We start from the raw sequence: 14,711 nt of genomic DNA, 5'->3' as shown, positions 1-14,711 counted from the left end.
CCCACGGCGTTCTGGCCGCGTCCCCGAGTGGTGCTGCACCGGGCTCCTCTGCTTCCTTGGGTCCCACGGTTCCACCTCCTGGTCCCGGGCCTCGGCCTGGCCGTCCCTCATGGTCTCCACCTACCAGGCCTTCTACCTGGAATCGCTCCGGGTGTCGCTCCTCGGCCGGTCGGCTGCCCGTGCTCTCCCCGGATTCTCCTCTACTCAGTGTTCCCGTCCTCGCCTCTTCCGCCGGCTCTTCACGCTGCTCCCTGTCTTCTGCTTCGCGGCGACTGGCTCCGCCCGCTCCACGCCTCCCGGTGCTGCCTTCGGTTTGGACCTGTCGCCGGCCTGCGGCGCCTCCTCCGGGCTCGGGGATCCATTCCGCCGGTCTGTCTGACGGCCAGGCTGTTCGCCCTCTGCTCCGGGGAGTCCGGGGGGGCGGCACGCCTACCCACTCGCCGCTCCGCCCTCTCCTGCTACCGGGCGCTGAGCCGCGCCCCGTGGGTTCCCGCCCCCTGCCTCGCCTGCCTCTCTTGCCCCAGCTTCCGGATGGCCCCCCATCTCCTGCTCCGTGGCCCCCTGTACACCTCGGGCCTCCCGGTGCTGCCTTCAGATTGGACCGTCGCTGGCCTGCAGCACCTCCTCTGGGCTCGGGATCCGTTTCACGGAACAGCCTGGCCGGCTATTCTCCCTCCGCACTGCCCCTCTACTGCTGCCGGGCGCTGGGCCGCGCCCCACGGGTTCCTGCACCCTGCCTCGCCCGCCTCTCCCTGCCCCGGCCTCGGGCTCCCGCCCTCGCTGATTTCCTGCCCTGTTCCCGGCGTTCCTCGCCTCCGGGCCATGCCTCCCTGTCCGTGTCCTGTGCTTTTTCCCATGCCGGTGGCTCCCCCCCTGATGCCCCCCCTGCCCTGGCGGCTGCCCTTTTCCCATTGGGTCCCTGCCCGCTCCTGCCTCCGCCTTCACGCTGGCCATGCGCCTCCCCCCACTCGCTCCTGCCTCTTGGCCTTTCCCCGTGTCTCCCTCCCTCTGGGCCGCTATCCTCATGGGCAGCTCCGCTCTGGACCGCCCGCCCCTTCCGGCTGCTGCCCATCCCGTCGGTGCCCTGCCCGCTCCTGGCCTGCCTCTCCCGCTGCTGGGCGCCGGGCCGCGCCTGGCAGGTTCCTGCCTCTTGCCTAGCCCATGCCCCCTGTTCTCCTGCCCCGGCTACTGCCTTTGCCGGCCTTCCTGCCGTTGCGGCGTTCGTCGCCTCCCGGGGCGCTCCGACCCCGGCCCTGTTCCTGCCCCTGCTAGCTCCGGTCTGACCCTGCCCCCTCAGGGCTGCGCCCCTCTAACCTTGCCCTGTGCCTCCTTCCTGCAGGTGGCTCCGGGCCATCCGCTCCGGCCGCTGCCGTTCCCGTCGGCTCCCTGCCTGCTCCCGCCTCCTGCTCCCGCCCCGCCTCTCCCGCTGCTGGGCTGTGCCTGGCGGATTGCCTCACCCCCGGCCCCTGTTCCCCTGGGCCGGCTCTTGCCCTCGTTGACCTTCCTGCCCTGTTTGCGGTGTTCGTCGCCTCCATGGGCTCCCCACCGCCCCTCTGCCCTGCGCCTGGCCCAGCTCCTGCTTGCTCTGGACTGGCCCTGCCTCCTCCGGGCTGCGCCCCTCTGCCCTTGCCCTGTGCCTTCCCTCCTGCAGATGGCTCCGCTCCGGCCATCCTGCCCGCCCCGGCTGCTGCCTTTCCTGATGGGGCCCTGTCACCCCTGCGCTTCCCGCTCCGTGGACCCCTCTGCCTCCGGGCCTCCTCCTCCCCCCCCCCCCCCCCCCCCCGTGTCTGCCTCCCTCCGGGTGGCCATCCCCCAGGGTGATTACGTGGTCCTGGCGTCCTTCTCCTCCCGTCCCGGGTTGCAGCCCCCCGCACCAATGCCGTGCGCCGTGGCCCTGTCCTCCTCTGTTGTTGGGCTTCGCTGTCCGCCCTTCACCCGCTCTCCTCCCGTCCGGCCCTGGGGTGTTCGGTCCCGGCCCTCGCCCCTGGCTCCTGCCTGGCCCCCTTTCGCCTCCTCCGGCCCTCCTTCCCCTGCCCCTCCCTGCAGCCCCTCCTGTCCGGACCCGCGGGCCCTGACCCTGGTGGTCCGTCGCGATTTCGATGGCTGCTCTTTGTCTGCCTGCCGGAGCCTCCGTGCATGCTCTTCTGCGGCGGGACCCGCCCTCGCTCCTCCTGCTCCCTCGACCCAGCCGGCCTGCGGGCCTTGGGACCGCGTTCGAGGCCCTCCCATCCGCCCGCCTTTCTGGGTTTTCTTGGGGTTCACTGGCAGGACTCAAACTGCTTGCTGTCCGCCTGGCATTGGATGCAAAAGCAGGCCGTGCATCTTCGTGTTTCTTGAAGCACTCCGCTGGATCCTCCTCAATGAGTCCCCTCCTCCTCCATCTCCTGGACGACTTCCTCACTATCGGCCCCCCTTCATCTCCACTGGCGCAAGGGCCCCCACACTGCATCAGGCTTGGCTCTGCTACCAGCCTCCACCAACCACATCAGGCTCGGCTCTGCTACCGGCCTCCACCACACTGAATTAGGCTTGGCTCTGCTACCAGCCTCAGGCTTGGCTCTGCTACTAGCCTCAGGCTTGACTCTGCTACCAGCCTCCACGAACCACAACAGGCTTGGCTCTGCTACCAGCCTCAGGCTTGACTCTGCAACCAGCCTCCACGAACCACAACAGGCTTGGTTCCGCTACCAGCCTCCTTCACACCGCATTAGGTTTGGCTCTGCTACCAGCCTCTACCACACCGCATCAGGCTTGGCTCTGCTACCAGCCTCTACACTGCATCAGGCTTGGCTCTGCTACCAGCCTCTACCACACCGCATCAGGCTTGGCTCTGCTACCAGCCTTTATGAAACGCAACAGGCTTGGCTCTGCTACCAGCCTTTATGAACCGCAACAGGCTTGGCTCTGCTACCAGCCTTTATGAACCACAACAGGCTTGGCTCTGCTACCAGCCTCCACACTGCATTAGGCTTGGCTCTGCTACCAGCCTCTACCTCACTGCATTGGGCTCGGCTCTGCTACCAGCCTCTACCACACCGCATCAGGCTTGGCTGTGCTTCCAGCCTCTACCACACTGCATCAGGCTTGGCTCTGCTACCAGCCTTTATGAACCGCAACAGGCTTGGCTCTGCTACCAGCCTTGATGAACCGCAACAAGCTTGGCTCTGCTACCAGCCTCCACATTGCATTAGGCTTGGCTCTGCTACCAGCCTCTACCTCACTGCATTGGGCTCGGCTCTGCTAGCAGCCTCTAACACATTGCATCAGGCTTGGCTCTGCTACCAGCCTCTACCACACTGCATCATGTTCGGGTCTGCTACCAGCTTCCTCCACCATCAGGCTTGGCCTGCTACCAGCCTCCACCAACCGCCTACACCAACCACATCAGGCTCTGTTCTCTACCAGCCCCTCCTCGCTATTACACTAACTCCCCCTCCCGTCTCTCCATCCAGAAATTGCCTCTTGGCACAAGAGACGGACCACTTCCTATTTCCGGATCCTCCGTTTTCCTGTACCATCTTCCCATGATGGCACCCCTCCACAACCTTCACTCCACACCCAAGAGGCCATCCTCCAAGCTTCATTCCACGCACACATACACCTCTCCATCCGCACTTCCACTATCCTGTACCTTGGCAGCATCGGCTTCATCAACTTCTTCTGCAAGTTGCTCTCCCTCTGCACGGCTCCCCCTCACTGCCGACCTGCTAGCCGCCTGCATACACACCGCGCACTGGCTACTCCTCCCCTTCCACCCAAGAGGCCATGCTCCTCCTGGCCTTCTTTGGCTCCCTGAGGTGCTTGAGTTCACGTCCACCTTCAACCCCTACGCTCACCCATGTGTCTCTGGCATCACGCTACATTCCCCAGACAAATTCATCTTCACCCTAAAAAGCAGCAAATCAGAACAGGCCAGCTGTTCCGATCTTCCTCTTCTGCCTTAACTCTCCCCTCAGCACCTATGAGTCCCTGGATAATCTGGCTCTATCCAAACCAAGAAGCCATGCCCTCCCCTCCAGCCCACCATTCCTCACGGAATCAGGACATGTCCCCTCCCGCTTCTGGTTCCACCATCATCCTCGCCAAATCAGGTATTGACCCTTCACACTATTCCGCACATTCATTCAGGATCGGTACGGCCTCCTCTGCTTCCAGCCAGGGCGTTGCTGACCACACCATCAAGCTCCTGGGTCGCTGGTCCTCCCCAGGCATACCGCTCATACGTCAGGACCAACATCCCCGACCTTCACCACAGTCAGGCTTGCATCAGCCTCGCTGCAGCCCGTAGGTGAGTCTGTTCCTTTTGGGGATCTGCTTGAGCTGCTGCTCTGCCGTGACCCATTAGGACTCTCCGCCACACCCCGAGTCCATACCCGGACACCAGGCCCGGCTCTGCTACCGGCCTCCTCCACCATCGGGCTTGGCTCTGCTACCAGCTCTGCTTCAATAAAAGCCATCTATTCAATCTATGGTGTGATTACTGAACTCGTGAAATGGAGTTAGGCCTGAAAGGGTTAACTAAAGTTCTGGAGGAAGGTGGCACACCAAGACTCCTCCTTCTCCAATCAAACTAATACGCATCAGCCCAAAAAAGCACGGAAGAATGCGACCAAACTCCCTTTGGTCAATTAAGAGTTCTGTATAAAGTATCTTCCATTCCTCTGGTCCCTGTGCTAGCATGTTGTTGTCACCCTCCCACCCTTCCCTTTCTTCTCTGCTTCTCCCTGTCATCTATCCAGGCTTCCCAGGGGATCTGCTTGAGCTGCTGCTCGGCCGTGACCCATTAGGACTCTCCGCCACACCCCGGACACCAGGCCCGGCTCTGCTACCGGCTTCCTCCACCATCGGGCTTGGCTCTGCTACCAGCTCTGCTTCAATAAAAGCCGTCTATTCAATCTATGGTGTGAATACTGAACTCGTGAAATGTCATGGTGGGAATTCAAGTGGCACTGTGTACATCTGAATAGTCAAGATGGCAGTTTCAATATGATTTATTTAGTTTGTACAATTTAAGAATTAAGAGTACTCTGGACCGGTCATAGCGAAAGACATGCAGATGTAACCTACAGGTCGTCCGAGAGTGGTGAAGAACAACCCTAAAACCCTCCCTTATATAAACTTAGAACAAATGGTTCTTCTGATGGTCAATCCATCAATATAGCGGTCTCTGATTGGTCAGCACTGCTCAGTGACAGTTTGACTCCACATCAAGTGTCCCACAGTTCTTTGATGCCCCAGCTCCCTCTCTAAAGAAGGAGATGGTTAATGATACACAAACAGGACACAATCTCCTTGGCCAAAAGGTTAGGTCAGCTCGCTTAACTGAGATAACAATCTCCCCCAACCCCCAGACCTAAGACCCAAAGGTATCATAAATAACACCATAAATACCTTAAGACAATCTGAGTGTCCATTCTACAGTAAACCACACCACAGAGCCTTAGTTTCTTACATTCGTCTGTCTATAACAAAGGAACTTACTTTTTACCGCTTAAAGAAACATAGATATTGTAACTGTCAAAAACTGCCATAACAGTAGATAGCATCAAGTATGTGTGTGAATACACATGCTGTAACGTGAGTGTTGTACACTTCTTTGTTATTTGGATAACCGTTCTGCTGTTGGTGTTATGGTGCACGCGATATCCGCCTTTCCCCTCATTGAAATGACTGAGTGTGTACTTCTGCAAACCAGGGTTATCAGATGAGAATGGGCAAATTTGAGGCGTCTTACAGCAACGGGGCTACAGCCATTGCGATACATCCATTGTAAACAATAGCGCATGGTGCCGCCCCTCATTAGCATTTAAAGCTACAGACACCAAAACAGCGCATTCTGAGGAAAGCTCCTTGTGGGACTGCTAGTAGTGGCTGTAATTCTGCACCAAGGCTGAATTTCGGGAAAGAGACTTCTGATACAGTATTAGGGCTAAGGCCTATATAAAAGCATCCAAAAACAGCATGTCATGTCTCCTTTAAATAAACGCCTGTATATTTACACGTGCAATTGCAGGAATTAATTTTTTTTTCGTATATTTACACGTGTAATTGCAGGCGTTAAATAAACGTGTGTATATTTACACGTGTAATTGCAGGCGTTAAATAAACGCCTGTATATTTACACGTGCAATTGCAGGCGTTAAATAAACGCCACATACAAATCACTGCCCACAATTTCCCTAGCTCCTCCTGCAGTTATCTGGGCTAGTGTGATTTGATTATTCCCTGTATTTTCAAGTACCAGCCATAGAGTTAATATTACTAGAGTCAGGAGTCAGGTGGCTGAGCGGTTAGGGAAGCGGGCTTGTAATCAGAAGGTTGCCAGTTCGATTCCCGGCCGTGCAAGATGACGTTGTGTCCTTGGGCAAGGCACTTCACCCTACTTGCCTTGGGGGGAATGTCCCTGTACTTACTGTAAGTCGCTCTGGATAAGAGCGTCTGCTAAATGTAAATGTCTAAATGTAGAGGAAGCAACATTTGTCTTCCAAGATGGCATCCCCATTCATTTCTATGAGAAGTGCTCAGTGGCGCAGTGAGGCAAGCGAGAGCACGAAACTGGACCGCGCCATCTTTCCACTTCCGACTCTTCCGGTCTAGCTTTTTTTTTATGGTTGCGAGCGTGTGAGCTAAGGCATTGCAGTGGCAGAATGGGGTACAAGTCCGATAAGAATCAGAGACATGATGCAAACTTTACGGAAATGTATGCTGTCACTGTATAGTATTCCTTTCCTTACTTGGTTTTTAGAAATAGGCTATAGGGCTAAATAGGCTATAGGGCTATTCTAGATGGAACTCATCACATATGTTGCTTTTCTTCTTTGTGATATGAGTATGATTTCCAACGCATTGTATCGGATTAAATAAACTGTTAACATGAACACTTAGCTCCGTCGTTGTTCTCGCCAGGCAAAGAAAGCTTAATAGTTATTTTTGTAACAGAAATCTTCCATAATGCAGACTTACCATAGCTTACTGTCAACTTTATATTCAAACGAAATGCCACGAAATTCACACTGCCTTCAATTTAACATCAGTGTAGAAATGTGGCCTGAGTTTTATATGTTCAACCTACAAAACCAAACGCCTATTAATGTATATAAAGTGATCTAACAAGACTTGGTAATAATGTAATAAATTGAGAAGTGTGTCTAAAATATAGTCTACTTTATTGAACATGTGCCTTTGAAAGGTTGAAAGATGTTTCGATCAGATATAAGTGGGGGTGAAACAGTCACTGAGGTCCTTCATTGTCCCACAAAAGCAGTCTGGCTTGATGACACGATCAAAAAAAGAATAATGAGTGTGTTTAACAAAAGCTTCTGAAGGCAAGACTAATATTATTTAAATACATATCATTTCCTATTGTGGTTATCCGTTAAAGTATTAATCTTCATCTTTGCTCCAGATAGACATGTCAACAATCTATGCTCACGCTTAACATAATATAATATTTGCCATCATGTCATGAACGTTTTTACGAAAAATCAAATCTGTTTTAAAATAACGGGAATTAACTATATTAATAACATTTCATGTATGTGTGACAACCATTTGCTAAACTTGTTACAACAGGGCAGGCAACTGAAGCTCCAGGTAAATCGGCTATCGGCCAATGTGAACTTTTGTGCTCGTGCCCTGTTAGTATCCGTGAGCACATTTGCAGGCAACTTTTATTGACGTAAGCAAATACATGGGGTGCTAGTTTACCCATTTCGGATTGGTTTCAAACTGAGCAAAAATCAGGAAAAATTCTTCCATGAAAAAGCTAGTAGTATGAGCCATGTTCGAGAATCAAACACAAATTATTGGGGGAGATAGTTTTGTAAATGTTGACTGGAATTAATAGAAAAAAAACGACCGGAAGAGCCGGAAGTCTAACAAGAAATGCAATACCACCTACATCCACCGGGACCGTTGCTTCAAGCCGAGGGGCGAGGGGTGGGGGCTTGCTTGTACCCCATTCTGCCACTGCAATGCCTTAGCTCACACGCTCGCAACCATATAAATCTATGCTCGCAAATGGTTGTCGCAAAGTATGACGTGTACAGCTATTTGCATGCGTGCACGAGGTCTCTGAGCTAGGGGAAAAAGAGCCACTGTTTAAAGCTAGACCGGAAGAGTCGTGGAAAGAAAGAAGGAAAAAAGTGGAAAGAAGTGGAAATATGGCGCGGTCCAGTGAGCACTTTTCATAGAAATGAATGGGGACGCCATCTTGGAAGACAACAGTTGCTTCCTCTAGTAATATTAACTCTATGGCGGCCATACTGGGCGAGATCGGTAGGGCATATGGCGGCGATCTGTTTGGAAGTGACGTAGGTGGCATCTATGAATTGCGGTTTATTTAATATAAATAACGATGGCTTGAAGAATGCATAATAAAATTACTCAAATAAAAATATTTCATAGAAGTATCGGTATCGGTATTGATATCGACGATACTGGTCTTGAAAGTACTTGGTATCGGATCGAAAAGAAAATGATTGGTATCGCCCATCCCTATAGTATACTACTGTTTCCGAAAGTAGATGTACTTCCTTATTAATATCAGCTTATATTGTACATTACACTTCACAATTGTGTTTCGTATCACAAGTAAAATGAATCAGAATCAGAATCAGAATGGGATTTTTTCGCCATGAAAGTTTGCACAGACAAGGAATTTGCTTTGGCAGGAAGGTGCATACAATAAACATATACCTACAATTTAAATATGTGGACTATCTATACTAAGGGTACATAAACTATCAGTACTAAGTGGGATTAGAATATAATTAAATATACAATAAAATAAAATATAAGTTGCCGTAAATTACAATATAAAAAAAAAAAAATACAAATATTACAAAAAATACAAATTTACAAGATACCATTATTGTAATGCAGTGCAAAAAGCAGTGTGTTTTAAGCAGGAAGTCATTAGAGTCAGTGTGGTCCCTTGGCCTTGTTGAAGAGGCCAACAGCGGAAGGGAAGAAACTGTTTTTGTGGCGTGAGGTATTGGTCCTGATGGACCGCAGCCTTCTGCCGGAGGGGAGTGACTGAAACAGGGAGTGTCCAGGGAGGAGTCGGCCACAATCTTCCTCGCTCGCCTCAGGGTCCTCGAGGTGTGCAGGTCCTCGAGGGTAGGCAGATGCAGCCAATCACCTTCCCAGCAGTGCGGATGATACGCTGCAGTCTGCTCTTGTCCTTGGCAGTGGCAGCAGCGTACCAGACGGTGATGGAGGAGGTGAGGATGGACTCAATGATGGCTGAGTAGAAGTGCACCATCATTGTCTTTGGCAGGTTGAACTTCTTCAGCTGCGGAAGGAAGTACATCCTCTGTTGTGCTTTCTTGATGAGGGAGCTGATGTTCAGTTCCCACTTGAGGTCCTGGGAGAGGATAGTGCCCAGGAAGCGGAAGGACTCCACAGTGTTGACTGGGGAGTCACACAGGGTGATGGGGGTGAGTGGGGCTGTGTTCCTCCTGAAGTCCACAACCATCTCCACCGTCTTAAGAGCATTGAGCTCTAAGTTGTTCTGGCTGCACCAGGTCACCAGGTTGGCCGCTTCCCACCTATAATCAGACTCGTCTCCACCAGAGATGAGCCCAATAAGGGTGGTGTCGTCCGCAAACTTCAGGAGTTTGACGGACGGATGACTGGAGGTGCAACTGTTGGTGTACAGGGAAAAGAGCAGAGGAGAAAGGAAGCAGCCCTGAGGTGATCCGGTGCTGATGGACCGGGAGTCAGAGACTTGTGTTCCCAGCTTAACGCACTGCTTCCTGTCAGACAGGAAGTCTGTGATCCACCTGCAGGTGGAATCAGGCACGTTCAGCTGGGAGAGCTTGTCCTGAAGCAGGGCGGGGATGATGGTATTGAAGGCAGAGCTGAAGTCCACAAACAGGATCCTGGCATAGGATGCTGGGGAGTCCAGGTGCTGTAGGGTGAAGTGGAGGGCCATGTTAACTGCATCGTCCACAGACCTGTTGGCTCTGTAGGCAAACTGCAGGGGGTCCAGTAGAGGGTCAGTGATGGATTTAAGGTGTGCCAGCACCAGGCGCTCGAAAGACTTCATTACCACAGAGGTCAGGGCGACGGGTCTGTAGTCATTATGTCCTGTTGGCCTTGGCTTTTTGGGCACAGGGATGATGGTGGAGGACTTCAGACAGGCTGGCACATGGCATGTCTCAAGGGAGGTGTTAAAGATGTAGGTAAACACCGGAGACAGCTGGTCAGCGCAGTGCTTGAGGGTCGCTGGAGAGACAGAGTCCGGCCCAGCTGCTTTGCGGGGATTCTGCCTCTTGAAAAGTCTGTTAACTTCACCCTCCTGAATGGAGAGAGTCGTCACTGTAGAGGGGGGGAGGTGGGAGGCCTCCTGGGTGGGAAGGGGTAGTTCAGGACCGTCCAATTGTCTTTCAAATCTGCAGTAGAACTCATTCAGGTCGTTGGCTAGGCGGGAGTCGTTAGTGGAGTGGGGGGCTCTGGGCTTGTAGTTGGTAATCTGCCTGAGCCCTCTCCAGACAGAAGCAGAGTCGTTTGCAGAGAATTGGTGTTTTAGTCTCTCTGAGTACAGTCGTTTTGCCTCCCTCACCGCCTTGCTAAACCTGTTCTTCGACTCCTTGAAACTGTCTTTGTCCCCACTCCTAAACGCGGCCTCTTTCTCTGACCTCAACCTTCTGAGTTTAGCTGTAAACCAGGGTTTGTCGTTGTTGTAGCTTACCCTGGTGCGTGTTGGTATACAGCAGTCCTCACAGAAGCTGATGTATGATGTCACAGCCTCTGTGAGCTCATCCAGACTATTGGTAGCAGTCGTGAACATGTCCCAGTCAGTGCAGTCCAAGCACGCCCGCAGATCCTCCATAGCTTCACTGGTCCACTGTTTTGATGTCCTCACAGCAGGCTTACAGCGCTTTAGCTTCTGCCTGTATGCAGGAATCAGGTAGACCATGGCGTGGTCAGAGTGACCCAGTGCTGCCCAGGGGACCGCATGGTATACAAGGTGTTTCCTTCTCTGGTAGGACATTTGATGAATTGTCTATATTTTGGGAGTTCTTGAGTGAGATTGCCTTTGTTAAAATCGCCTAGCACAATAACCAAGGAATCCGGATTTTCATGCTCCACACTCAGTATCTGGCTGGCGAGCACACGTTGAGCTTCGTTGACGCTAGCCTGCGGAGGCATGTAGACGCCAACCAGAATGAATGATGCAAATTATGAGTAAATAATTATCACCCTGGCCTCTTTTCTTGAGGCGTTTCTGCAGCTGCCTTGCAGTACAGCTATAGTTAGCCTATATCTATCTCCCAGAAGTAGTGTCGTACGTGAACGATTCGTTCATTTTGAACGAATCATTAGTATGACTCGGGAGTAACAAGTAGTCTCAGAGAGCGATTCGTTTCTCGTGGCCGAAAAAAAAAAGTTACAATAACAAAACCTATAATTATCACTTGTGAACGAATATCATTCACGTCTTACTAAAGGCGAAAGTGATAGAAGTAAACAAATAGCCTACTTTCTGGTTCCTCTTCTGAGCCTATGCAAGTCACGTGAAAAATGATCCAAAGACTCATACCCGGCAGATGAACGAATCATTGATCCGAAGACTCGGTTGGCAGAAGAACGAAACATTGATCCGAAGACACGGTTGGGAAGTGAACGAAACATTGATCCGAAGACTCGGTTGTCAGAAGAACGAAACAGTAAGACGTGAATGATATTCGTTCACAAGTAATAATTACAGGTTTTGTTATTTAGACTTTTTTGTACTTTACTTACAGTAAGTGCAGTGTCATTGTTTGCCGCGATAATTAAATGTTAGTGTGAAATGACCATTTTGAATCATACAAACTGTCATGATGCATTATTTTAATCCAGGAATTTCTTTTAAAATAGTATCTTCTGGTTTACATGAGAATGTGATAAATGTTTGCAGTGGACGTATTAAAGCCAGGGAATTGGCTAAAAATCCCCCCCCCCCATTGAATTGAACGAATGACTCGAAAAAAGATTTGTTAATTTTACTGAACGAGATTCACAGAACCGAGTCAGTAAAATGATCCGAACCTCCCATCACTACCCAGAAGTTAACGAGCTGCGAAACGAATGTTCTGCCAGAGGTAGTCACGCGTGTTTTCGTGACGTTAGTGACGTTAGTCACGTCAGTAACTGTGGCTAGCAAGTTAGCCACCGTTAGCTTCACTTTTTTGCCACAAAAACGTAATTCCTACTTAAACCATGCAATGGAACGTAAATAAAAATACAAACACTCAATCGCTACCAAGACGAAACTTTTGACACCGACGTTCTCTATGTGGTCCAAATATTGAGGGATCCTTAGGGGTGCGAAAAGAAACATGAAATATATATGTGAGAGAATAAAGGCCGAAGGCAAAGCACAATGCTGTTGCTCTTGTTAGTTAGCTGTAACGGTTTTAAATTCTTGTACTCGCTGTGAAATATTTACTGTTGATTGTTTTTCTACAGGTACACTCTTGCACTTTTTGAGTTTCATGTTGTTTAATCGTAAATTGTTTAACTGCATGCTCTTATGGTTCTTCTCTTTGGCACTTATTTGTTTTTTCACAATGTATGCCTCATGTTTTGCTGCTCGCAATGTTTGGGGCTATCTCGTTGTTATGATCAGTGACCTATGCTCTTTTGTAAAGCTCTCTCTTGGAAGTTGCTTTGGATAAAATCGTCTGCTAAATGCGTAAATGTAAATGTAGAACAAAGGTTGTGTCCTTACCAAAGGCAAAGCACACCCAATTAAATGTCAATCAGCATCCAATTGCCAGGGATATCGAATTACATTTTGGGGTGGCACCTGGGGTGGCTAGTCCGATATCATGTACGGTCAAATCTTGGGTGAGAACCTCCTTCCCTCAGCCAGGGCTTAAAAATGGGTCGTGGATGGGTATTCCAGCATGACAATGACCCAAAACAAATGGCCAAGGCAACAAAGGAGTTGCTCAAGAAGAAGCACATTAAGGTCCTGGAGTAGCCTAGCCAGTCTCCAGACCTTAATCCCATAGAAAATTTGTGGAGGGAGCTGAAGGTTCGAGCCGCCAAATGTCAGCCTCGAAACCTTAATTAATTGGAGAAGATCTGCAAATTGGAGTGGGAAAAAGATCCCTCCTGAGATGTGTGCAAACCTGGTGGCCAACTACAAAAAGCGTCTGACCTCTGATCGCCAACAAGGGTTACAAAGTCATGTTTTGTACAAGGGCCAAATACTTATTTCACTCATTAAAATATAAATTTACAACAATTTTGACATGCGTTTTTCTGGATTTTGTTGTTGTTATTCTGTCTCTCACTGTTCAAATAAACCTACCATTAGAATTATAGACTGATCCTTTCTTTGTCAGTGGGCAAACGTACAAAATCAGCAGGGGATCAAAACATTTTAATCCCCTCACTGTATTTGGTGTTCACTATTTTTTATAATGTTTTCAGTATATTATTTTGGATAGACTCTTAATGGAGCTGACCCACTGGCTCTAAACCAAGGACATTTTTATGTATTTGGTGCCGGAGTGTGGGGTGGTTTTCCTCTGGAAAAAGCATTGCAAAGGGAGATACAGTGCATCCGGAAAGTATTCACAGCCCTTCACTTTTTCCACATTATGTTACAGACCTATTCCATAATGGATTAAATGCATTTTTTCCTCAAAATTCTAAAAATTGATTGGGAAATCTATTACAGATAAAATACGAAAAATCACAAAATTCACTGCCTTTGCCATGAAACTCAAAATTGAGCTCAGGTGCATCCTGTTTCCACTGATCATCCTTGAGATGTTCTACAACTTGATTTGAGTCCACCTGTGGTAAATTCAGTTGATTGGACATGATTTGTAAGGCAAACACCTGTCAATATAAGGTCCCACAGTTAACAGTGCATGTCAGAGCACAAACCAAGCCATGAAGTCCAAGGAATTGTCTGTAGACCTCCGAGACAGGATTGTATCGAGGCACAGATCTGGGGAAGCGTACAGAAAAATGTCTGCAGCATTGAAGATCCCAATGAGCACAGTGGCCTCCATCATCCATAAATGGAAGAAGTTTGGAACCACCAGGACTCTTCCTAGAGTTGGCCACCCGTTCAAACTGAGCGATCGGGGGAGAAGAGCCTTACGGTACATTACCAAGATAATCAGGCAGATTTTGGTCCAATTTCCCCCTTCCGACAATCCTAGGTAATGTCCTGACAATCCTAGGTAATGTCCCGATTATCTATTGATTATCTTATCAGATTTTCCCTTAGTGTGAGGTGTGTTAAGAGTGACCGAACTTGCTCGGAAGAACATCGGAGCCGCCCAGATTGCGAATCGTAAGATCAGAAATCCTGATGTTTGGGGGGAACCCCGAGGACAAACACCACACACTATAGGGGCAAAACGGTTAATTCTTTTCGGATTTTTTTGTCCTCAAGTTTGTGGTCTCTCACATTTTGAAAATCTTAAAAGATTAAAAAAATATTTTTGTGTGTACCCAGCATTAGCCAGGGAGGTGACCAAGAAACCATTGGTCACTGACAGAGCTCTAGTGAATGTTCTCCTCCAAGAGAGGAGAACCTTCCAGAAGGGCAACCGTCTCTGTACCACTCCACCAATCAGGCCGGTAGAGTGGCCAGATGGAAGCTACTCCTCAGTAAAAGGCACATGACAGCCTGCCTGGAGTTTGCCAAAGGGCACCTGAAGGACTCTCAGACCATGAGAAACATAATTCTCTGA

General features: G+C 50.1%; 1 protein-coding gene across 1 annotated transcript; it reads left to right on the top strand.

Moving 5' to 3' along the window:
- Positions 1-1,024: 1,024 nt before the first annotated feature.
- LOC136940303 (uncharacterized) lies at positions 1,025-14,711 on the top strand. Its single transcript, XM_067232365.1, has 5 exons — positions 1,025-2,489; positions 3,453-3,662; positions 3,957-4,091; positions 4,129-4,288; positions 14,543-14,711. The coding sequence occupies exons 1-5, from the start codon at positions 1,025-1,027 to the stop codon at positions 14,709-14,711; spliced, it is 2,139 nt and encodes a 712-aa protein (XP_067088466.1).

Source organism: Osmerus mordax, chromosome 3 (genome assembly GCF_038355195.1).
Source record: "Osmerus mordax isolate fOsmMor3 chromosome 3, fOsmMor3.pri, whole genome shotgun sequence".
NCBI classification, from domain to species: Eukaryota; Metazoa; Chordata; class Actinopteri; order Osmeriformes; family Osmeridae; genus Osmerus; species Osmerus mordax.
The sequence above is the reverse complement of the archived record's forward strand: the minus strand, read 5'-3'. Positions and strand labels throughout refer to the sequence as shown.